General features: G+C 38.1%; 1 protein-coding gene across 1 annotated transcript in view; it reads left to right on the top strand.

The window, feature by feature from the left end:
* Positions 1–10,407: 10,407 nt before the first annotated feature.
* The window catches only part of LOC117374107 (nucleolar protein 4-like), a 236,863-nt gene continuing 220,580 nt past the window's right edge, over positions 10,408–26,690 (top strand). Inside the window, exon 1 of the mRNA XM_055223197.1 lies at positions 10,408–10,878. Within this exon, the coding sequence (XP_055079172.1) occupies positions 10,408–10,878 (471 nt within the window). The remainder of the gene's footprint in view (positions 10,879–26,690) is intronic.

The following is a 26,690-nucleotide window of genomic DNA, read 5'->3' as shown; positions in this document are numbered from 1 at the left end:
GTGTGTGTGGGAGGACTGGCCAGTATTCTAATGTACCCGGGCTAAACTGGCTCTGATGGCGCTCAGGGGCTAGCGGCGGAGTGTTGCTAGCTTAAGCGCATGTTGTTAGCTTAAATGTGTGCTGTTAGCTTAAATGTGTCTTTGTGTTGGGATCAAACCTGCGGTGGTGGGCAGACAGCAGCATAAATGTGTGTGTTTTGCATATAAGAGCTCATTAGCAGAGCCTGTCAGGGGCTAAACAAAGGCACTACACAAAATAGAAGGTTGACTTTTTTTTTTTTTTTTTTTTAAGGAGTACTTAGTTTACATGCACAATGGTGACTTTATTTAACTGCCTTAGGTATTTTTAAATTTTATGTTAAAGCCATAGTATGTAACTTTTTGGCCCAAGATAAAAGCAGGTTTTTTGGGGTTTTTTTTATTTTTATTTTGACCCAGAAGAGGCTGTTCCAAAGTGTGGTTTGAATTTTTGACAAATTTTACAACATATCTGCGTTTACAATTTCTTCTAAAATACTAAATATTTCATAATTTACTGTGTTTTCGGAGTATAAGTCGCACTGGAGTATAAGTCGCACCAGCCAAAAAATGCATAAAAATAAAGAAAAAACATATTTCACATATAAATCTCATTTGAGTATAAGTCACAACCCCGGCCAAACTATGAAAAAAAGCGTGACTCATAGTCTGTAAAATAAAGTACTTAGTTTTATTCATTTGCGAGGCCACATCTACTCAAGTAATGAAATGCTGACTTTAAAATATATATATTTATTATCCTTTTCTATTTAAATATTTCATTAATGAAGCAGTTTACATTTAACTGTAGCTTCTAGCTTCAGTGTTATTAGCAAGCAACGGTTTGTAGTGAACACAATTTCTGGAGTTATTATTATTTTGTATAATCAACCAAAATGAGTGAGTTAAGCTCTGGACCTTTACAGTGTCTGAATCTTACTGTCCAACTTGTAGGAATAGTAGAAATAGTAGTGACGGTAGAATGAACACTACATTCATAGTATTCATATCCTGTGATGGTGTTGTACTCCTAGATGGGGGCAAATGCTGCATTTCCATAAGAAATATTCAAAAGGTAAATATACAAATGTTGATTTTTTATTTTTTTTTAAACCTGATGATCTCACTATTTGTAATTTATAAAATGTTGTGCTCTCACTTGAAACCCAGCAATTGAGAAAGGAAAAATGCTGAAGGTTAACTAAACATTAATTATATTTTGAGTGGGTTTGAAATGTAAAAACACATTTACAAAAAGTCACAGGCAGTATAATGGCACAATGTACCAACAATGGTCAAACTGGGACATCAAAATGCCTCTCAAAATGCATAAGCAATAACATGAATTTATTTATTTATTTATTTATTTAAACATATCCTTTTATGCTACAGGGCTCTCTATATCTGTACAAACATTCATGATACATTTGAATTCTACATAGGTGTCTTTATGTTTAAAGGATTAATTAGCATGAGCAGGTTTGCGCTAGTGGAAAATTAATTTAAAATGTTTTGTCTCATATTATCCCCAAGCTCAACCCATCCTAAGTCATTAACAGTAGAGAAATGAAATACTAAAATTAGACCTAATTACAGCAGCTTAAGTGCAGATTCAATGATGTATTTTGGGTTTATCAAATACACATTCACATTTAAGAGCACAGAATCTAATCTTTACTTTTCAGTCAGATACACTGGCTTCTTAGAGGTTCTATGCAGAAATGGCTGTCCTGCACCCGGTGGCATCTTGAGCACAGACGTAGATTGTATTGTATTGTATTGTAAGTAAAACCTCACCAATCTAGACTTATATTTATGTACAGGTGTTTTACTACTAAAAACAAACCAAAAATAAAAGACTTGGAAAACATGCATTCTTACTGTGAGAGGTATTACCCCTCCACAGATCTGACCAGTAACTTGGCCTACATGGAGATAGATACTTTTAATGCCATACTGTGTAATATTTCAGACAAAGCAATAAGATCTCCATTATTAAAGGTTACATAGTGCACCCTTATCTAATTTTTGCTGTCTTAAAACATGAAAACAGCTATTGTTCACTCTAAATGGTGTTACAGTGTTATTTCTGACTTTCTTCATGCATTACTAGCATCCTAATGATCTGCCTCGTTGCTACGTGCCTGCCCCCTGCCAAACCAACAGTTCAGGCAGGAAGGAGCAAATATTGGAGCTGAACGCTATGGGAGATGTCCCACTCCATCAGTCCACTTCTATGCACAAGCTATTGTCACACCATGATTAACAACAGCTAGCATGCTAACAGTGATCCACACACTTACTTCCTGATTCTATTCATCTTATTCCAGAAGTTGCTGTGGGGCTTCCTTTGCTATTCAGGTTATGTTATTTGCATGAGGCAGCCAATAAATTCTATACAAACTACAGAGCTGTTTAAAAGCCTCCCAGAGAACCAGTGCAGTGTCGAGCTGTTGGTGCACATGAGAATTGAACATTCTACACAAATCAACTTACTTTATATCAGTGCAGTTTAGGTGTATTTATGGCAAACATGGGTGGAATAAAGTCTATAGATGGAAAAAAAACACTCTGCTTTACAATATACACTGCCTGGCCAAAAAAAAAAAGTCGCCACCTGGATTTACCAACTGCAGCAACCCTAAGGGGACTCATCAATGGATTTTTTCTTCTCTGATGGCACGGGCATATTCCAAGATGAAAATGCCAGGATTCATTGGGCTCAAATTGTGAAAGAATGATCCAGGAGCATGAGACATCATTTTCACACATGGACTGTCCACCACAGAGTCCAGACCTTAACCCCATTGAGAATCTTTGGGATGTGCTGGAGAAGGCTTTGTGCAGCGGTCAGACTCTACCATCATCAATGCAACATCTTGGTGAAAATTAATGCAATGAATGGAAATAAATCACAGTGAATGCGTTTCGTAATTAAACCTAAAGGTGGAACAACTAAATATTATAGTGTGTGATCTTTTTTTGGTGGCGACTTTTTTTTGGCCAGGCAATGTATATGTACAGCGACATGACAAATTTGACAGTATGATATGAAAAAATGTGTAAAACCCCTTTAAGTAAACTTTTCTTGAAGTATTTTTCCTGTTTACAGACCTATGCCATTCTAATTCTCATAGCAGCTGTAGTGCAAAGACGTTCTGTTGTCTCTGTCTTATCTCCTTTACTCTGTGGAATAAAAGAAACTAGTCCTTTGTGGAGTCAGAATAAGCCTTCACCGCTACAGGAACTGAAAGTCCCAGGGGCCCCTCAGCCTTTCAGCAGAAGCCAATGGGGACTACACCATAAAGAGGTATCATCAAGGACTTTTAAATGCTATTACACAAGTTCATCAAAGATTTAAGGCCGGCAATGCTTGTGACAAGATATTTTATATACCATTTGGCCAATAAAAATACACCCATTTTTGAATTGATGATAGATAGATAATTGCCACTAAAATATGTTAACGCTACAACTGTTAATAAAAGGATTTCTTAAAGTGGGAAGTGATTAGTCCTACTTTATGGAATCGCTTTATTCCCCTGCACCTGATTACAGCAGGTGCAGGGGACTGAAGCATCTGTGCACCTGGCTGTAATCAGGGTAGTCTTATGTGTTGTTACGTAGCACTTGAAATTGCGGCAGCCACTGACTCGGAACAATATATACCATATACACAGTTTAGCAGCAAAGAAAGTTGATTTAATGTGTAGTTCCACTTTAAAGTCTGTATTTTTGTATTTTTAATATAAGCCTATCAAAGCGTGAAACATTTTAACTACTACCCTTAGGTATGCCACCGCAACAGCAGAACAATCAGGCTCCTCAGTCTCTCCATCCTCCTCCTCTTCACCATAAACCCAACATCCTCTATCACTTTCTGTATGATATCTGTACCTGCCAGGGTCCAAGCACCAAACTCTACTCATTCAATAAACTATTCATGTGTCTCTACCCCCACTTTTCACACTGTTTAAGTCGGACCGTCCTGAGCTGTCCTGGGTTGACTTCCTGTTCTGGTTTTACTTCCTCTTTCTGTAGAATTTGAGATAGGGCCTCTGAAAATGTCGAAATGTCCCCTGCACCAACAAGGAACTGTCCCAAAACTAGATTAGAGTCTGCACAATGACTCAATATAGTACAACAGAGAAGACAAAATGTACTGCTGAATGCTGAAATCCAGCTGATTTAAACCTAAAAAAAACTTTCTCTGATCTGGATGGTCACTACCTAAACCCCAAACCTGCAGACAATCATCAGTGCTAGTGCAGCCTCTGCAGCTCAGTGAGTAAATTCTGGAGGTTCTTTCACATGAGACCTGTCCATAAACTGAGGATAAGACACATTTGTCTCCTCTATTGGTATGTTTAGGCACTGGCACTAGTGACTGTGATACTTTTTAAAGAGCACAGGATCAGTGGTGGAATGTAACAAAGTAAAAGTAGGAAAGTACTGTACTTGAGTACAAATTTTAGGTATCTGTACTTGAGTACATTTTAAAGTGGATACTTTTTTCTTTCAGCATTATCAATTCAGTTGTTTCTGTTGATCAAAATTCAGCACAAATCTTCATCAAAATCAATGCATTTGAAACTTTATAAAACCTCAAAATCTGTGCAAAATACTTTTACTTTTTACTCTTTAAGTACATTTTTAAACATGTACTTTAATACTTTTAACTAAGTAGATTTTTTGCATCTGATACTTTTACTTTTACTTGAGGATTTTTTGCTCTGGTATCTGTACTTTTACTTAAGTAACAAAATTGAGTACTTCTTCCACCGCTGCATACCAGATGCCAGAACCTTTAGAAATCTCAATCTTAGTCAGCTTTTAGCTCAGGTATCGTGCAGTTTTATATGCTAATTGTTATGCTGCGGATCGGGAGTTTACATTTTTTAAACATGGAACCAAACACTAAATCAGCTAAACTGAGCACATAGTGTTTTAATAGCTTTATTTACTGTTCCTAGTCACTTTTTGGGCAATTTTAGATTTTTCTAGAGTTTTCTAATTACACCTGGCTGCAGGGGTAGAGTTTGAAGTGTGGATACCTGTTAGACCTATCACATTTATATACACTGAATATAATATTTCTCTTTTAACAAATGCTCAACGGCTGATGTACCACTTTTAGGATATATTTTGAACCATGAGCCAGAAACAACAACAACGCAAGCAGCTGATGCACCAGTGGAAAGAGTCGTTTTCTCTGGGAGGTGTGTGAGGAGGAGGAGGAGGAAACCAGCCAACCACAGAGCACCTGGCTCCTCTCAGGCTCATCTCAGGGGGAGCTGTGAAGCACATGTGGGACAGGGGGGCTCAACTGTCTGCTCTGGGACTGTACCAGAGGGGGTGGTGGGTTTCCTGTCAGTAACACCTGAACTGTAAACTCAACAAGGACAAATTCACTTCACAAATCTTATTTACTTACAAGCTCCAGATGTAAATTTCTGAAAGTGGCATGTCACCTGCATGATTCTTTGAAAACAGAAAGTTAAAAATGTTGCACTTTATCACCAAAATAAGTTCCTAGTTTGTGAACTGTGTTCACAAACGATGGCAATAAAAGGATTCTGATTCTGATTCTGATTAAAACCATACTTCTCCATGGACAATGGAGTTTAATGTCATACTGTGCAAGACTATAATCAAAGGAACAATAGCAGGAGGAGGCTCTCTAGTTTTTCAGTGTAATAAAAACATCCAAAATGAAAAAAAAAACACAAAAAAAACTCAAAACAAACAAACACGTAAAAACATGTTTTTATTTTAGTCTGTTTTAGCTAAAAAGATACATACTGTGGCTAATATCAATTTCCACAGTATGACATTAATAATTTATCTCTAAATGACCAGTTATTGCTAAAGAAAACATTATTTGAGAAACATGCATTTTGATTGTGGGCTCATCTGTCCACAGATCTGACCTACCTGGTGGAGTCATCTGCTTGTTTCCATAGAGCTAGATGGGTTGAATGTCATACTGTGAAACTGTCAAAGCAAATTATTCCTAGGGTTACCTGCACATTTCTGTCCAAAGCTCAGCCCACAGGCCTACATCAGCCATGCTCAGTCATGACCGTTTTCCATAAATATACAAAAGCAGGATACAAAACAATACACTACAACTTGACAAACCTGATCTTATGTGCAGTTTCATTCATGAAATACACACTGATTGTGTTGGGATAGGGAGCAAAGGGATGAAATTGAACCTTATTAATAAGTTATTTTTGTTAAAAATGCATTTTCAAAATAATAAAGGTAACAAGGTAATCGAGATGTTATGTGTTACCAATTACCTCTTTAAGAAAACCCATGACGCACCAATTTTCATGCATGAACAACATCAAACAAAACTTTAAGAAACTTGGGTAGCCTTCCACAAGCTTCTCACAATAGTTGGCAGGAATTTTGTCCCATTCCTCCTAACAGAACTGGTGTAACTGAGCCAAGTTTGTAGGCTGTCTTACTCACACATTCCTTTTCAGGTCTGCCCATGCATTTTCAATAGGATTGAGATCAGGGCTTTGTGATGGCCACTCCAAAACATTGACTTTGTTATCCTTAAGCCACTTTGTTACCAGTTTGGCAGTATGCTTCACCCATGTGTGTCCAAGCTTTAACTTCCTGGCTGATGTCTTGAGATGTTGCTTCAGTATTTCCACATAATGTTCTTTCCTCATGATGTCATCTGTTTTGTGAAGTGCACCAGTCCCTCCTGCAGCAAAACAACCCCACAACATGATGCTGTCACCCCCGTATTTCACAGTTGGGATGATGTTCTCAGGTTTGCAAGCTTTGCCCTTTTTCCTCCAAACGTAGCGATGCTCATGACCAAACAGTTCAATTTTATTTTTGTCAGACCACAGGACATGTCTCCAAAAATGAAGGTCTTTGTCCCTGTGTGCATTTGCAAACTGTAATATGTCTTTTTTTATGTTTCTTTTGGAGTAGTGTCTTCTTCCTGCAGAGTGGCCTTTCAGCCAATGTCAGTACAGTCCTCGTTTCTATGTGGATAATGACACACTCTTAGCAGCTTCAGCAGCATCTTCACAAGGTCGTTTGCTTTTGTTCTTGGGTTGATATGCACATTTCGGACCAAAACACATTCATCTCTGCGACATAGAACCCGTCTCATTTAGTTTGACCAGATGAACGTCAGAAGCTTCCAAAGATATGACATCATCATCTGGGTTTTCCCAAATTATTTAAAGTCATAGTCTTTACTGTATGTAAACTTTTGACTTTAAAGAAAGTGACAAAATTGTCCAAAAAATGCTTCTCTCATTATTCTTGCATTTACCAAACTGAAATCATTTTGGTAATCGTAACTGATCTAAAATAGGAAAAGTTTTTCAATACAAAGTAAATTTTAGTCACTGAAGCTGGAAGTGCACCCATGCTCACTTCCTATTTGGAACGTAGCGGCTATCAGGTTAGCTATGTCCATTTTTATTTACGGTCTATGGTCATACCATGCCAATATTGTGTACTCTAATGTAATCATTTGGTCATAACATTTTATTTGTACCTGTGGAATAATATTATTTTAACCAAACATTTACTAGAGTACAACGTGGCCTAAAGATAGATAGACTTTTGTTCATGTATTTCACTCTTATGGATGCCCACCGTAACAAAATTTTATAATTTGTGTTTTCTGTGCCTTAGTTGCCTGTTTTGTTGTTTTTATGTTGTCTTCTTTAGAAATACCAGAGCAACTCATAATTAGATCAGACAGTTTCTCCCTACCTTTGCTCACAGTATCAGTTCATGGTTTTGGTAATGAAAGCATTTGTGTCCCCTCTACTCTACACTAAAAAAACACCAGTGGAGCTGTTTATGACAAAAAGCATGTTACTGGGACTTTCTGTTTAATCAAAGTAATAATGCAGTAGTCTTATCTGGTGCTTTTCCAGACACTCTAAGTTGCTGCATAATTCTGTGCATTATTCATTCATTCCATATTTGTTCCCCTGGGGCAGAGTGCCTGAAGCAAGGTTGCTAATCTGCACCATCGCCTCTGACCACCACCAACACTCACACTCATCATGTGGGTGACGAGTGTTGCCCAAAAACACAATGGCAAAAAGCTCTACACTGCTGCCCCACTGTGCTGGTCTCCCATCCAGGTACTAACCAGGCCCAACCCTGCTTAGCTTCAGAGACCCGGTGATTGTGGGCATTCACAATGTGGTGTGGCCAGATACTGGTTGATTAGAGCAGATGATCAATATGTTAAATAAAATATATGTAGATTAAATTTTAATATTTGGAAGTAAATGATCCTGACTGTACCTTTAGCCTTCCTCCCTGCTCTAACCTGATTTTGTGATGTTTAATAGGTTGTTGTGTTTATTAGCACAATTTCAAGAGCTTGATAAGCATTTAAAAATATATATTTTGTCGAGAATCCCTGCAGGGCCTACATCAAAGTTTCTGAAATAAAAAAAAACACCATTGTTCTCTCAATCTTTTCAAACCATGTGCCACCAAGAAAAGATTTCCACCAGATCTAAAAGAGTACCACCAGATCTAAATCAAGTATATAACAGGACTATTGCAGGTCTAATATAAGGCTAACCTAGGTCTAAAAGTGGACTACATCATTTCTACTGTAATTCTAAACAAGAAACAGAAAAGTGGATAAAATCAGCTTGAAATAGACTGTAGTAAGACATACCCTTATTGCCATCGTTGAGTTTATTATTAGGATCCCCATTAGCTGAGCTTAACAGCAGCTACTCTTCCTGGGGTCCTCCTTTAAAATGCAAAGTATATTTGTGTGACAGGAACAAAAGATATACATCAAAACATTATTTTCAATGTGCACAAAAGGCTACATAAAAATACATTTATATAATTTCAAAATATAAATGCCATGTTATAGTTTATAATTTTCATTGATACATACATACATTCACTTAGAGGTAACTTCTCCCTAAAATGCTTCAGCTGGATTGATTTTTTTTATTTATTTATTTTTGGTACAGAAACACTGATCTAAATTTACACACAATGAACAGGTCATCGAAATGTTTTTTAGCCTTTGTACTAAGACTTATGCAGCAAGAAGTTACCCTGCATCTTAAACAACATCCCCCTTAAATTCAAACAACCATATCCTTGATGATGATGATGATAATAGGCTGCATGTAGGCTCTATGATTAACCTTAGATATGCATACTTGTGACTTGGCTCTCCCCCCTGACCCGGTAGGACGGGGGCTGCTTCTGCCCAGGACACTTCCTCATTGGGACGCTGTTGCACGGGTCTGACTGAACTGAAGCGTCCCGTTGACTGAAGCCGAGAGAAGGGGAACTAAAACCTGCTTGGACTGCCTGCTGCTGCAACAATAGGACGAGTGCACATACGAACAGGACCATTCAGCCTTTATTTGAGCATTTTGGATAGATTTAAGGTGGCGTAACGGGGCGATTTAAGGTGGAATCGCGCGGAGGGGGATTCAAACAGGTGTCCGTTGCCTCTCATCATCATCATCAGCAGCAGCAGCAGCGTCTGTCCGGGCCAAGGAAAGAAGGTAGGCAGGAAGACAGGAAGGCATAATCCGGGACAAGAAGTGCACACATTGCGTCATTTTCTGCGCAATTTGCTTATTTTGCATGCTACACCGTGCGTTTTTTTCAGGAATAACGGAATCCCTAATAATTTCACAACCTATTTAAACATAATTAGCCTTATTGGAGCTAGCTGCACCCCTCCTCTTGATTCGCCATCTCGTGAAAGGGGCGGGAGGTGACAGACCGACCGACACAACCCCCCCCCGGGACAGGCCGAGCTGGAGCGACCCACGCGGCTAACAGGTGTGTCAGAGCCCGGGCACAGTGCTGGAGCTCGTCCCGCCGGTACGCCCCCTTTCCTCTCTCCCGACTCTACTCGACTGCCAACCCCCCCTCCGAGTCCTCCCCTCCTGGCTTCTCCCGTCCCTCTCTTACCTCTCCTCTCCGTGTGGCATTGTTCCCGACGAAATTACAACCAAAAGGGAGCTTTTATTCATCTAAATGTGTGTGTGTGTGTGTGTGTGTGTGTGTTTTTTTCCCCCGCTCGTGTAATCGTGGTGGTGCAAACGTTCATTGAAGAAGAAAGAGAAGCTGGAAATCAATTCTATAAACGGTTATTTTAAAAAGACAAGCGATAAACTTAATTTATTTTCAATTATGGGATTATTACAAATATTTCTGCTTTGTTAGTTTATATTTTTTTGATTTTTCTTTTGCGGTTGGGGTAATTTTTAGTTTGTATTTTTGAATATTTTGGACTACTAACGTCTTACTTGGGAGCTCAACCGCAGTTACGGACAATTTGACAAAGAAACGGTTCGCAAAGTACATGTTTTGCTAGTTTTGTTTGTGTGTTTTATCATGTCAGCTCGTACAGTCAACGGAGACGTTGTGGCGGACATCCCCCGTCACACACCGGGGAACCTCCAGCACATGACGAGCCCCGACAGCCGGAGTCCCAGCAGCAGCGGAGGCAGCGGCGGCAGCGGCGGCAACGGGCACACGGGGCCGGACGCGGCGGGAGGTGGAGCGGGAGGAGCGGGAGACATGTACGGGGAGTTTCAACACTGGTGCCTGCGGACATACGGGGATTCCGGGAAGACCAAGACCGTAACCAGGCGTAAATACAACAAAATCCTCCAGACTCTACTCCAGGGAGATGAGGAGAACAACAACAGCTCGGTGTTCCTGCAGGAGAAAGCCAGCAACAGTCACATCAACGCCAAATTCAAATTCTGGGTCAAGTCCAAGGGGTTCCAGGTCGGGACGGAGCCGGCCGGGAGGAGCGCAGGGGCGGACGGGCTGGTGCTCTACGTCCCCATCAAGACAGCGGTTAGTGGATCTTCCTCTTTTTGGCTTCTCTTTACCCTCTCAGCCCGGGGGAGTGGGCGGATATTTATCAGAGGTGGTAGAGTAGACACAGTTTGAGTCACAACTAAGAGTAACGTTACTTCAAAAATAATATTACTAGTAGAAGTAGAAGTACAAAGTAGTGATCTAAGGAAATATTCAAGTAAGTGTGAAAAGGGAAAAGTTGGCTACTACTTAAAAAATAGTGACTTAAAGAGAAAGTCTCACTGTCTGGACTTAACATCTGATTTAAGTTAAAATTAATGTAATTGGAATGAGCCTAAATAATGCACAAAATCTGGTATTTTCAAAGGATGGACACAAAAATCATGAGGCAAAGCAAGCTTATTTGTACAGTATAACACAATTTGTACACAAGGTAATTCAAAGTGCTTTACAGAATAAGAAAGACATTAAAATCACACAAATCAAAATATAAATAATCATAAATAATCATCATAAAATAAACATTAAAACAGAAGAGTGCAGAATAAAAAATACTACATTATATCTGAAGGAACACTGCAAGAAACACAAATGCTCATATAATTTCATATTGTCAACATACAGCTTTTGTCACTTGTAGACTTACTTACAGCGGGATGAGTAATCAAATCTTTTACTCAAGTAGGAATACGGTTACTTCAGTAAAAGTATTACTCAAAAAAGTTTGTTTAAAAAGTTACTCAGAGAAATGTGACTGTGTATTACCCACCTCTCATATTTATCACATTGCGTTGAGTAAAATCTGTTGACACACTTACGTCATGGGAACCTGCCTCCCTTATTGCTTGTTTTCTGATGACGTCACAACATTTTATAGGACAATATTATTTAATACCGTACAGATGGGGGGCAGCTAATATTAAAGTGCCTATGACAGGTTAGAGTACATTTTCACTAAAACATAGTTAACATCATTATAAGATTTAGGATTTTACTAAATATTTTACCTAATTTTTTAATTAAAAAAAAAAATTCTAGTTAAGTTTATTACATGACGTCGTGGTTTGGCGCAGCAGAAGCAACATAGGCCTATATAGAGTTAATTCCATAACTGTTACCTAGCAGCCATAATGTTAGCAAGGGCCAAAACCTAAATCTAAATTACACAATAGTTATAATTAGACTAATAAAAATAAATGACAAACTATTTTGTTAAATCAACATTTATTCTGCTAGAAAAATGCCTTCCTTGCTCATAAATTGTCCCTGCATTTTCGCTGGATTTTTCTGTTTTGATGACATAGGTGCAGGTACTCTGTTTAGAACTTCTTTCTGCACTACTTCCTGTTGTTTTGTCCTTTTTTTCTTAACTTTTCTCCCACTTGATGTAAAACTATGATAAATATTTACCACAGATTATCCCACCAAACCAACTCATAACAAGAGAAACATGAAAACCTGTCATATGCACTCTAATATTGTTCAAATGCAGACTTTTGTTGTAATATAAGTTCTTGGGTCTAGTCACTAATGATCAGATTCAATATTTATGCATTTACTTTTTGACAATTTCTTGGTAAAATACAATGTAATCAAAAGGGAAATGTGTCTCCTGTGTCTCCTATCTGAGAGGTGATCACATTCTGGCCACTACATATTTTAAGTTCAGATATGGGTTAAAATAAATCAAAGGTGCAGTGCGTAACTTTTCTCGTGGAGGGTCGTCTGCTACCTGCTTGTCTCTATGGAGATGTTATTGCTTTAGCTGGAATGTTCCTCAAGACAAAATTGATTATGTTATTCTCCATAGAGATGAGAAGGTGGCACCACCAGGCTATGTTACAAGTCAGATTTGTGGAGAGGTGAGATTGCAAGGTATATTTGGCGCCAAAAACACCTGTATTGAATAAATGCGAGATGGATAAGTTGAATCTCATATTGTGGAACATTGCAGGCAAAGCAATAATATCTCCATGTAGAAAAGAATAGTTACACAGTGTGCCTTTATGGTTAGGGTTTAGGTTAAGTTTAGGCAAGTAATGACTTTGTTAAGGTTAATCTCAGTCTCAAGGAAATTAATGTAAGCCAATGGACCAGTGAGTAAGTGAGCAGGAGAGTCCTATTTTTATGATCTGTGTTTATTGTACAGATATAATGCTGATGGAGACTTTGTTTGGTTTGAAAACTTTGCTGAAATATGTTTGAAGGCATTCATTGATCAGTGTATAGACAAAAGGCAATAGGAAATGTTTTTGTTCTTTATATTGATTCTCATTAGTTTCATCATAAACCACACCAATTTCAGTTGGAAACATATATATATTTGAACATAAATTATGGCTTAAAGGACCTGTATATAAAATATTGATGTTAAATTTCATAAACCTATCTGTGTTCCCAGGTATGAGGTGAACAGCTTTTACTGAAAATAATTGAAATCAAGATGTATTCTTAATTACAAAAATATTTGACATAATAATAACAACAACAACAACAACAATAATAATAAATAATATCTCTCTCTTGATGAATAATAATCCATTTGTGAAGCCTGGTAAGTTATGAAATACAAATATGTTTATTCTTTGTCACAACAGATAGGACAGAGTTAAGCAAGCCTCTCCTCAGTTTCTCTTTTAGTCTCTTCCCAGAACATCTGAGCTCTGAGTATTTCTACCAGAATTACAAAGTTGCATACATAGCAAAGCAGAGTGACTTTTGTTTCACACCCGAGAGTTAATCAGCTTTTACATTTAGACAAGTAAAACGACATAAAGCATCCTGTGGGATGTCAGAGCACTGACACATCTTAATGTCTCACACATATCAAATGCATTTACACACAGACATATGATAAGGATATTTTATTTACAACATGAATATAGCTACATTTCCAGCACACTCAGTGCCTTTTGATTATTGATTAATCATACTTCATAAATAATCATCGTCACAACCAGAACATGCAGAAAACGTTCATTATTGTGGTAGATGTTCATGTTGATGAAATCAGTTCCATTAGTTTGTTAATTGAGATGGAGTCAAATTCAACAGTTCTTTGGTCAAATTCAATTCTGAAAGAAACATTTTGTGAATCCAAAACTATTATTGGTTAGTTGTTAGAGTTGTTAGTGTGTGATTATTTCAAAGGAGTATGTAAAGAAAAAGAAGAGAAATTATGCAGAATCCGCACCTTCTATAATAAAAAAGTTATTTCAGGAATCACAGACCCATAGTCATCAAGGAGTCAAATCAGTTTGGATTTGTGATCACTAACAGCTTTGGTAAGGTCTTCATTTTGTTTTTATGAGAGCTCATAGAAATTTTGGAACTTCACGGAAGAATTGTGTTTCTCCTTTTCAATTACAATTGAGCAGGGTTTTCTGTACCATCTGGACTTTTCTTAGGACATGCATGTCATTAAACTCAAGGCAAAAACACAAAACAAAAATACATAAAAAATGAAATGTAAAGAAATCTAAAACATGAGTGGATCAGTTTTAATGGCACCCAGTCATTTTCTTGTTGACAATGTTTATAAAGGCTCACATGTTAAACACATTTTCTGATTATACATCTTACATCATACAGTGTGACTGATCAGGTCCAAGGAATCACAAACGTACAGTTGACTTCTGGTGTCACACTCTGTGCTTGAACACAATTTTCTGCATTTCTGCTTTATTGTTTTGTTTTTTCCTGTTTTTTTTCTTTTACATGTTGCCACAGTAATTCAAAGTCAAATGCTGGTAAAGTGATACATTTCAATGCCATCATAGTGTTGACATGAGGCAGTACACATTAGAGCTCTGTGGACTCAATTAATGAAACAGAGTTGAGTAGGATTAGAATTGGTTGATAACTCAATAGTTGTAAATTTACATTTTCCTTCATCCATTTTTACACATACATAATATCTCCATTCTTAGACCTGATGGAGGTGCACTGCTCTTTTGAATTTCCTCTCTCTCATGAGAAAGTTCAGCCTGTCTTTACACTTAACTACACAAGCACTCTCATCCTTTTGCCTTTAATAGTCAATAACCCTAGATTGGAGTTTCATCTAGTGACTGTTCAGTGACTGTGTGGTAGTTAGACATAATGACTCTTAAACTTTACTCAGAACTAAACCCATGTTCACAGTGTCTCACAGTTAGCTTTTTCCAGTACATGCATCTCAGAGTTGATGGGTGGCAGAGGTGATGTTTCCCTCACAATATCTCTGCTGGATTATCAAATAGTTTTCATGTCAAAACACAAGGACACGTAAACCTGGAAAAAAAATCTGACTTTAGGCAACTTCAGAATAAAGGTTTTGAATGTGTGGACTAGTCATCACAGTGCTATGGACTGGACCTGGATGAGGGGCAGGGCTAGTGACTGGAGCACAGTCAGCTGTTGAACTCTGCGAGTGGGGCCGTTTCAGTTCACACATTTCAGTTGCATCTTCAAAGAGAACGGGCTGTGTGTACTTAGTTTTCTGATTTAACTTCAGCTTGACTTTCCACATTTTTAAACATTCCTATAATTTTCAACGTTTTCATTTTTTTTTCATCAGAAATGTTACTTTTTCAATATATGAACTTTTTTTTTAAACTGAATGCACCAGATCCTGAAGACTTCTTACAAAATCAACAATGGGCTCTCCTGGAGGTCAGTGCTCCCCATTTTAGATGTTTTAGCAATCATAACTTCCAATAGGTTAGTTTCAGTGACTTAAAAGGATGAGCGATCTATCAGCTGTGTCTCAAAGGTGAGGAAACCAGGAGTGGGGGAGGGCCATTGTTGCTGGGATTGTATTAGCAGCACAGTATCAGAGCAGCATGGTGGTGCGCACATGAGATTTTGGAGCCAAAAATTTTTGAAAAAGGCCAATCAACTAATTCAAATATAGGGCTTTTGTGAATGAATCCAAAATGGTAAAGGATCAGAACTAAGGCTGTTTGGCACGTTTAGAGAACTCCATTTAGGCATTTTGCATTTCCAAAATATATTGTCCTTTTCAAATGAGCTCAAATAAAATAAAAGTCTGTATTGCAAAAGCTGACAGACTGACACAAATCAAATGCATTTACACAAAGATATGTTAAGAACATTTTCCTCACAACATGAATGTAGATATATATGCATCAGAATAGCCACGTTTTTATGTTATAATGTGGTGTTTTGGTTCTCAAGACAATTATCTAATCAGAAAGCAGAATGAGCCTCACCTGAGTCTCTCATTTGAGTTACCAGTTTCAAGGCTGATGACTCTTTCTGTTCTGAATAGTCACTACCTAAACCGCAGCACCTGCAGCCAGTCAGCATTATAATAATGCACTAGTCTTATATAGCTCTTTTCCAGACGTTTAATGCATACAATTGTAATGCAACTTTAAACCTTAGTCATTCACTCCATCGTCAACACTCACACCACATTCTAAGCAAGGTGGGTGAAGTGTCTTGACTAATTAAGATCATCAATAATTATTACAATAATCAATAAATTACAATTAATCTAATTAGTTGTTGTAGCCCATCTTCAGACATCTACAAACATGTTATGAAAGCCATAGAATTCTTATAGAAATTATTTGTGTCATTTGCACGTTGTCATATAGACTGAGTATTGGTGTGCAGACCTCTTAGTCCCTGTTTCTTAACTCTTAGTTCAATTATATCTTATCCATTTGACCTCAGGATCCAGTACACTGTGCTCTGTTGTCCACTGTGATGCATATTAGACAAACTGCTTATCCTCTGTCCCAAGAAGTGTTTTGGCCTTGTGCTCCTTTAACGGGTTTCCTGGTTCATGTAATTCTTATCTGTGTGGTATAAATATGCTGTATGTGCTGACACTGACACAGCTGAAGACAGGATGACGCTTTGTCAGGGACAGGCAGCTCTTTTTTTAATAGTGGCACAATTCTTTCAATAAATCAGACTCTTTGATTCAAGACAACTTATCTTGTTGCTGCTGTAACTGCTAACCCTGTAGTTTAGATCTGTACAAACATCGCAAATCTAATCGCAATGTTTGCATATATGTGCCAAAAAATATTATAAATTGATAGAGTAAAGATATCTTCCCAGATCATTCAATCCTAACACTTGCTAATACTATTACAAAGGGCTGCAGTCAATTTAAGAAATTCTTGGTCAATTAGTTGGCTACAAGTTGAGAAAAGCTCTCAAAACTATTATTTTTCTCTATGTATCTGACCCAAACTGCACTTACAAGACCACACCTGTACGGGAGTTCATGCAAAAACAACTATTTATGCAGAAAAAAGTACTAAAGAATCCATTTATATAAAGACAGATTAAACTTGTGAACCAGGAGTTTAATCAGATTTTTTACATATAAATACCAAAACTACCCAATCTTCAACTCACTCTCTCACTACTCCTTTCTGCTGTTGTCTCATATAAATCATTATAATTTAAAAGAAATGATTCATCAACTTGTACAAATTTTGGTCAACTAAGACTCCATCGACCAATTAATTGACTAAAGGCCCACAGTCCTAATAATACCACTCCTACTGCTATAGTACTAGTACTAGTACTACTACTAATTGTCAGGCTTTTCTAAATAACAGGATTCCCCACTCCTCAATCTGAATATGAAATGATACGGGACAGGGTGAAATTAGCCGCGATGTAACCATGCCAACCAGCGTCCCCAGAGCACAGCGCTTTGTTACAGTTACCTGTGTAACTCCTCACTGCACTGAACCAAATGCCTGCACAGAGGAATCAGTCGGATCTATTCTAGCAGTTATTAATACATTACAAGCGTTCATAAGTTTATTCTAGTAATGGTTACCTATTAGTGCATTGGGTTATGGTGGAAGACCATAAAAATAAAAAAAAAGAAGTATGTCCCCAGTAGGTTGTTATGCATCAGTATTTGTTATGCTTATGTGTAATACCTGCCTTCTTGTTGAATTGAGACTAGAACACATGGTAATTAAAGAAACTATACACTCAGTCTCCCCTCTGCGCTAAGTCACTCCCCCCGCAGGAGCTAGCACAACACAATCAGTGTGCATCCCGCTAATGAAACTACTGCACATCGCAACAGGTTTGTCACGTTGTTGTGTACAGTTTTGTTTTGTATCATGTTTTTGTATATTTTTAGAGAATTGTCAAATGGGAGCATGGGTGGTATGGGCTTGTGGGCGGAGCATTGCACAGAATCTGACAGCTAACCATAAAGAGTGTTGGAATAGGACACGGGAGAGATCGCTAAATTACTCAAACATGCATGGATGACATCTAAAACCTCTTCAGGTGAGTTTTTGTTGAGGGAACAACATAACATGGTAGAAAGCTCCAAAAAATTTTTTATTGATTTTTAATGATTGACTGCAGGTGTTTGGCAGTGGCAATTCAGAGACTCCATTGAGAAACTTATGTGAGGCTCATGCCGCTTTCTGATTGCATAATTGGCTTGAGAACCAAAACACCAAATTTTAACATCACAGACACACAGAGAAGAGGAGAGAGGAGGAGAGACGACAGAGCAAAGAGGAGAAAGAGAGAGGAGAGAGGGAGTAGACACACAGAGAAGAAGAGGAGAGAGGGGGAGAGACAACAGAGCAAAGAGGAGAAAGAGAGAGGGAGTAGACACACAGAGAAGAAGAGGAGAGAGGGGGAGAGACAGAGCAAAGAGGAGAAAGAGAGAGGGAGTAGACAAAGAGAAGAAGAGGAGAGATGAGGAGAGAGGACAGAGTAAAGAGGAGAAAGAGGGGGGAGAGAGGGAGTAGACATAGAGAGAAGAGGAGAGAGGGGGAGAGGGGGACAGAGTAAAGAGGAGAAAGAGAGAGGGAGTAGACAAACAAGAGGAGAGAGAGGGAGAGATGATAGAGTAAAAAGAGAGAGGGAGTAGACAAACAGAAGAGGAGAGGGAGGGAGAGGAAAGAGGAGAAAGAGAGAGGGAGTAGACAAGCAGAAGAGGAGAGAGGGGCAGGGAGTGAGAGAGGTGACAAAGGGAGGTAGGGAGAAAAAGAAATGTGATGGGAGGAAGCCAGAGGGAGAAAGAGAGAAAGGGTGGAGAGAGTGGGGAAGAGGGCCATGAGAGGGAGAGAGGGTGAGAGATGGGGAAGGGTGAGAGATGGGGAGAGAGACAGAAAAGGTGAGAGGTAAGGAGAGAGCGAGAAATGGGACGAGAGGGCAAGAGAGAACAAGAGATTGGGGAGGAAGAGGCAAAAGGGGAGAGGGGGAAGCAGAGGATGAGGGATGGGGAGAGAGACAGAAGGGGAGAGAGTGACAGACAGACAGGGAGAGAAGGAAAGGGTGAAAGATGAGGAGAGAGACAGTATAGAAGAGAGTGAGAGATAAGTGGAGAGAGGGAAGGAAAAACAGATGTGGGGGGAGGGAAGGAGAGAGTGAGAAATGGGAAAAGAGAAAGAGAATGAGAGATTGGGGAGGAAGAGGCAGAAGGGGAGAGGGGGAAGCAGAGGATGAGGGATGGGGAGAGAGTGAGAGACAGATGGGGAGAGAGACTGTATAGGAGAGAGGGAGAGATAAGGGGAGAGAGGGAAGGAGAAACAGATGTGGAAAGAGGGAAGGAGAGACAGAGATGTGGAGAGAGGGAACTAGAAAGTGAGAGATGGGGAAAGAGGGAAGGAGAGAGTGAGAGGTGGGGGAGAGAGGTAAGGAGAGACAGAGATGTGGAGAGAGGGAAGGAGAGAGTGAGAGACGGGTAGAGGGAAGGAGAGAGAGAGGTGTGGAGAGAGGGAAGGAGAGAGTGAGAGGTATGGAGAGAGGGAAGGAGAGAGTGAGAGATGGGGAGAGAGAGAGCGCGAAGGCGAGTTCAGGGCCATAACACAGGAACAGTATCTGCTGATGTAAAGTCTTTGTACTGTGAGGGCTTGAAAAGTTACAGTTTGTGTGGAAGGATTCACTATAGACTGTCAAACAGATGAAAAAAAGAAGCACGAATCAATTTGATGCATTTCACCATTTCACTTTTTGAACAAAAATAATACAAACATGATTTTGAAGGCACTGTTGTGTTTTTCACCTTTTTTAAGTTGATAAAAATCCTGCACTAGTTAATTTTAAACGGTTTGCAGTGGTCCAAAGTTATTCCTCACTTACCTTATACATTCAGAACATCCTAATTATTCACCATGATGAGTTTTGGATTGGTAGTAAAGCTAATATCTATTATGCTAACAGTACACTTCCTAATTATTGGACATTAAAACGCACAGCTGACTTATTTTGACCAAGAGATGCTTTTACAATATATATGTACTGGGGAAAGACTAATTTGGCTCAAACATGTGGGGAAAAAATTGTACAAGGGCTTTAAAGTGGGGAACTGCACACCATCATTAATACACACAATACGGCTCATGTGTGAAGTCTTACCAACGTTACAATACAAAAACCTAAGGACTTATTTGAATCATCGTGGATGCAAGCCAAGTTATTCAAACATCTATAGCTCAAATCTTGTCGTAGAACAGAAAAAACGTCCGTACTAGTACACAGAAAAAGTACCCACAATAAATACTGACCAAAGTATTAGGTACATCTATAGGTAATCAGCATGGACTTTTGAAGTTGTTGTTTTGAAAATGTGCTGCACTTGAATGATTAGATACATGGATCATTGTTTTAGATTTTGGTAACTGAAAATGGCAAAATTGTCAAAATCGGCTCGGTAATAAAAGTGGGACACTGACTTGCTCGCAAAAATGTTCAGAATTGATAAGCCCCCGCCTCGTCATGGTTGCATTTCACCCTGGACAGCACAACATTATTTTACTTTTTATTTTACAAGTATTTTTATTAATCCAAGTACAGGGAAGGATTACTCATAAAAGTTGATTTTGCATAATATGTCCCTTTTATGAAAACTGCCAAAAAGCTCCAGAAGCAGTTAAGCCTGTCACGGTAACACATTTTGAAGTGCAATATATTACTGAAGTAAATATAAACGATAATACTCAAACCAAACCATAAAGCGAAAATATCCCCCAAAAAGTAGTCCAGTAATTCGTTTGTAATTTTAGTTCATAATTCAACCTTCTTCAGCTTAAATCTTATAATACTGCAGAAAAAATAACACAAAAATTTCCCACTAGGTCAAAGAAAAGGTACACCCGATAAATATTGACCCCAAAAATGATTGTTCCATCCATCATATATTGAAGTCGATATAGTGATTATGGTGGCAGGCCTAGAAGCAGTCTGCGGAGTTTGTCAGACAAGGTTAAAAGGTGAAATTCCTACACTTTTGTGGTTAATTTGACATCCATTTACATCTGCGTTATGCTTATACTTCAGTTCATTTTAGCTGTGTTCTCTAAGCAAAGAATTGTTCAAACAATCTTTATCTGTTTATGATCTGTCTGCTGTTTGCTTTTGTTTGTATACTGTATTTTTTACATTCACCTTTTCAGAAGTGTCACGGTGTCTCTGATGTTCTTGGGGTCATGCAGAAGGGCAGTCAGTGTAAACTGTGGGGCAGACGTTGTCCAGGAAGGAAGTGCAGCAGTTTGGTGAGGCTAAGAATAGCAGCTATCAGACTGTGTCAACTGCATGTGATCACTGCTGTAGTGCTGAGCTCGGAGAGGCCTGGGGACTATACAGGGCAATACTCTGAGTACTTGCTCAAATAAGTATCGATTAGTATCTGATTTTCAATACTTGTCACTAACTTGACAACCCTAATCCACTGTAGGTGAAAGTGAGTGGATTTGTTGCAGGTTTTGAGAAGCAGTTTATTTTGCAATTTATTGGAGCAATAATGTAAATCATGATTAAAATTGTAATGCTTTGTGTGAAATGAACCTTTTAGAATGATCTTGAGCTGTATCAGAACAAGTATAAAACACATAGACTAGTATACACTCATGGAACACTATGGAACCTACCAGATATAAGACTACATGGGAATATAAAATAAAGTACTATATTTAATGTTGAAAATCACATTCTATTGTCTAAATAAAGAGTGTTTTTAATTATTATTATGGTATCAGAATCAGTATTGAATCTATTCCTTGGTATTGAAATTGTATTTTCGTGTCCAGAGTAGTAGACATTTTGGTCATTATTGTAGCCATTCAAGATATGTTTTCTTTTTCATGTTAAATTTTTCTACCCTCAGTGGTTGTCCAAACAAGCCAGTTTTATGATGATTTGCCCAGATTTTATGCTGGATGCCAATTTCTGTTGAATATAGCATGATGGATTCCAAGACTTTTCTCAATAAAAGTTAGGTGCAGGAGTGTAAAATGAAATGTACTCCAGACTTAATGACAAGCTCAACTCAAACACATGACCTTTACCTTTCGTCCATCCACTGTAAAAGGTCATACAACTCATATCATCCGAGTAAAATTAACTCAATTATTGGGGTTACTATTTTAGTTCAAATCCAAGAAGCATAGAGTCAAAATATATCATTAAAAAGTCTACATCCCCACTCAACTGTAAAGGACACAGTGGCAGAGTTGTTAGCCCTTCCACCTCAACCAAGAATATTGAGTTCGGTCCTCTGGAGAGTACTAGTGACCTATGATTTTTAATTTTTTTTTACCAACCCCTATAGCTGGCCAGTAAACGCCAACAGTCTGTAAGTGGCCTCCCTCTGACCAGAAGCTAGCTGGAGTTTTGCCCACTCCAGTGAAATTTGGTTGTTTAGGGCTGAAAGGGCATCTGGCATAGAAAAATAGCACCTTTTGTCTTACTTGTTGTTGAACAAATTGATTAAAAGAGAGAGATACTGATGCGTTACTAAATCATGCTGAAGATTTTCATTTTTAACCTAGCTTTCTTTGATATGAGTATAGCGAGCCCATTACGATTACTCTTACTTCAGAAGTATTTTTCCCCCAAATGCATCTTTACTCGTACTTTTTTCGTACTTTGCACTTCTATTTGAACTTTTCGGCTACACGCCCCCTTGTTATCAGTGTGTCGGAACAGTTGGTGATGTGAAGGTAAACACGTACATGAATAAGGCCCTTGTGTTTCCACGGCAGCAGAGACAAACTGTCCCGTGCCAGGATCCTACATCTGGCCCCGGACACAGAGAGCGCACCGGCCCCTTACACAGATCATTATTCACTCATTAAAAAGACCCAAATTGACAGAGATTGCTTGTAGCCTCTGTGTGACCCAGCACAGGCCTGCTTATGCTAGTATATATATGTGTGTGTGTGTCTGTGTGTGTGAGAGGAGACTGTCTCATCGGGGTGATGTCAGGGCTATGTCTTGGGTGAACCAGAGGACACAGTTGTCAAAAGTATCGAAAATCAGCGCCTAGTCCATACTAAAACTTGTACTGAAACTACACTACCTGGCCAAAAAAAAAGTCACAAACTCTAATATTTGGTTGTTCCGCCTTTAGCTTTGATTACGGTGCGAATTTGCTGTGGCATTGTTTCGATAATCTTCTGCAATGTCACAAGATTTATTTCCATCCAGTGTTGCATTAATTTTTCAAGAGTCACATGGCACAGGGCAGAAATGAGCCTTTCCTTTCCTGAATAGCTTTAGAATGATCTTGAGCTGTATCAGAGTAAGTGTAAGACTACACAGACTAGTATACACCAGACAAGTGACGTGGTATCGTAACTGAAAGGAGGATCTGAACAGTGCCTGTGAGAGACCGCAAGAGCATTCGAGCATGCACAAATTATTTATATGAGACAACAAAAGAAAGGAGAACTTAGTGAGTGAGTTAACTGAATATTTGGTATTTTTGGTATTTATATGTAAAAACTCAGATAAAATTTACAGTTCACAAATTTAATCTGTCTTTATATAAATACATTGTTTTCTTGTACTTTTTCCTGCATAAATAGTTGTTTTTGCATGAACTCTCATGCAGGTGTGGTCTTGTGAGGGCAGTTTGGGTCAGACTCATAGAGATTTGTAATAGTTTTGAGAGCTTCTGCCACACCTCCTTTGTATTTGACTAATCGATCATCAACAATCAATAATGTTATTAGTCGATTACAGCCCTAATTCAGAAAACCTCTTGAGGCATGTTTTTCATAAAGAAGCAACATTATAACATGGTAGAAGGCTCCAAAAAGTTTTTTTTAGCATAATACACACCTCTTAAATTGAACAAGCATAAATGAATACAACTCCAGTATGTTTTTGATGAGGGAATAGGGTTGTCAAAATTATCGAAAATCAATTTTGCATATGTCCTTCAATAAAAGATACAGGCACTGTTTCTTTTTTCTACCATTAGATTAACCCTAACCTTCATTGTTATTGGACACCTCCTACTGCCCCCTCTGTATCTATAGTTTAAACGTGACAATAATGTCTTCTCTTTACCTTTTTTTTTTTTTTTTTTTTTTTTTTTATTATTTTTTATTTTATTTTGAAGAACACCCAGTGACATAGAAACACATACAATATTTACAGCTTACTATTTACAGAGAAAGTTGTGTTGATGTGTAAAAGTGTTGGGGGGGGGGGAGTACAGTACGGTACCTGCATTATTCTGTCTTGGTTGGTTTTCTTTGTAAGTATGCGTGTGTGTGTGTGTGTGTGTGGGGGGGGGGGGGGGGTGAGTGTATGAGTGTGTGTGCGGAGATAAAGAAGTAATACTAATAATATTAATAATAAAAGTAAAGATAACAATAACAGGTTTTATTATTGCTGTCATACTCAGTGTTGGTCAATATTGCTCTATGTTAGTTTTGTGGTCCTAATGGTGGTATTGGTTATTTAGATTTAAATGTAAAATGTGTGTGCATGCGTGTCCTGTACAATGCATTAAAAGAGGCAAGGTTTTGGTGAGCCCGCACTCAAGGGGCAGTACCCCCTAGCAACGCGCCCATTCCTTGCTAACCCTAATCTTTTTATGTATTTGTTGTCAATTATTATTATTATTGATTAATAATTAATTTATTATGATTAATAATTGTTATTATTGTGTATATATATATATATATATATATTATATATATGTGTGTATATTTAAATTATTATTTAATAATTCATGTTCTTTATTTTAATATTTAATATGTGTGTTTATATTCATCCATTTATTTATCTCCATCAGAACCACAAATTAATTCAATAAATAAATTAGTTAATGAATAAGGCAATAATAATGACAATAATAGTAGTGACAGCAACAATAGAAACGTGTACATACAATGAAAACAATAACACAACAATAATAGTGATATACAGCAATAGTGGTGGTATGATTGCAATTATTGTAATAAAGTTTACATAATGTCGTGTGTGTGTGTGTATGTGTGTGTGTGTGTGTGTCTTTGTAGGAATGGGGGGGTGTATAGGAGTGTGCGTGGCATTCTCATAATTACTATGTTAATGGTGTTATAATAGTCTATTGGTGGAGTTTATGTTGTTGATATTGATGACTGATTGAAAACAATATTGAAGTGGTTTATGAATGGTGTCCAGGTTTCCATGAAAGACGGTATGTCATCCTCAAAGTATGCTGTCATTTGAGAGGTTGAAATGTGATGGATGAGCGAGTTAGACCAGTGTTTGATGTTTATTGACTGTTTTGATTTCCAGTTTTGTAGAATTATTTTCTTGGCGATAGTTAGAGATGTCAACAAACTGTTTTTATATTTAGGTGGTATGGTGAAAGTTGTAATAATGCCAAGTAAACATAGGGATGGGGAGGGAGGAATTCTGCAGCTCAGGATGTCTGTGAGTTTGTGTGTAACTGTGTTCCAAAAACCCTGAACTGGTGAACATTCCCAGAGTACATGTAAATAAGTGTCTGTGACTCCCATGGTGCATTGTGAACAGGTGTCTGTGTCTGTTAGTCCCATTTTGAATTTCTTGTATTGGGTGATGTGTGTCCTGTGGATAACTTTGTATTGGATAAGTTGTAGATTAGTGTTGGATGTCATTGAGAATGTATTTTTGCAAATTTCTGTCCAGAGTTCGTATGTAGGTGGTGTATCTATATCTGTGTTCCATTTGAGTTGTGGTGCATGTATTATATTGTCTGAATGGATAAGTTTGTATAGTTTGGAAATGAGTTTCTTTGGTTTCTTGATATTCTTTATGTTTTCTAATAGTTGAAGGGGATCCAGGGTATTATTAGTTATATTAATCTTGCTTTGGATAATGGATTTGATTTGTAAGTATTGAAAGCGATTATTGTTGTTGATTTCGAACTGTTCCATAAGTTGTCTAAATGTTATGAATTTATTGTTGTGGAATAAGTGGTGAAGGTGAGTGATGCCTTTTTGTTCCCATGTGCGATAGTGAAGTGGGGTACTATTCATGTGAAAGTCAGGGTTGTGCCAGATGGGGGTGTATTTACAAGGTGCCGTGGAAGAATTAGTTAATTTTAAGGCTTTCCACCAGGCTGTCAGAGTTGTTGAAATGACTGTGTTCTTGAAGCAGTTATGTTTTTTGAGAGTAGTATTCATTGAGGGTATGTCTGCCAAAGAAAGATTTTTGAAATATGACTGTTCCAAAGAAATCCATGTGTTATTATTGTATGTTTGTCCTGTCCACTTAACTAGATATTGTAGTTGATTTGCCAAGTGATAGTGGATGAAATTTGGTGCTTCGAGGCCGCCTTGTGCTTTGTTTTTTTGTAATGTTGAGAGTTTGATTTTTGCTTTTTTGTTCTTCCAATAAAAGTGTATCATTAATGAGTCTAGTGTCTGAAACCATTTGTCCGGAGGTGTAGCTGGGATGTTTGCAAATAGGTAATTCAGTTTGGGGAGGATTTTCATTTTTACTGATGCTATTCGTCCTATTAGTGAAAGTGGTAAGTTTGTCCATCGTTCAAGGTCGTTTTCTATTGTTTTAAGCAGAGGGTTATGATTAAGTGAGAACAACTCTGACAGCCTGGGGGAAATGTTAATGCCTAAATA

The sequence above is a fragment of the Periophthalmus magnuspinnatus genome, chromosome 7 (assembly GCF_009829125.3).
Source record: "Periophthalmus magnuspinnatus isolate fPerMag1 chromosome 7, fPerMag1.2.pri, whole genome shotgun sequence".
NCBI classification, from domain to species: Eukaryota; Metazoa; Chordata; class Actinopteri; order Gobiiformes; family Gobiidae; genus Periophthalmus; species Periophthalmus magnuspinnatus.
Note: the sequence above shows the minus strand (reverse complement) of the source record. Positions and strands in the feature narration are given on the sequence as shown.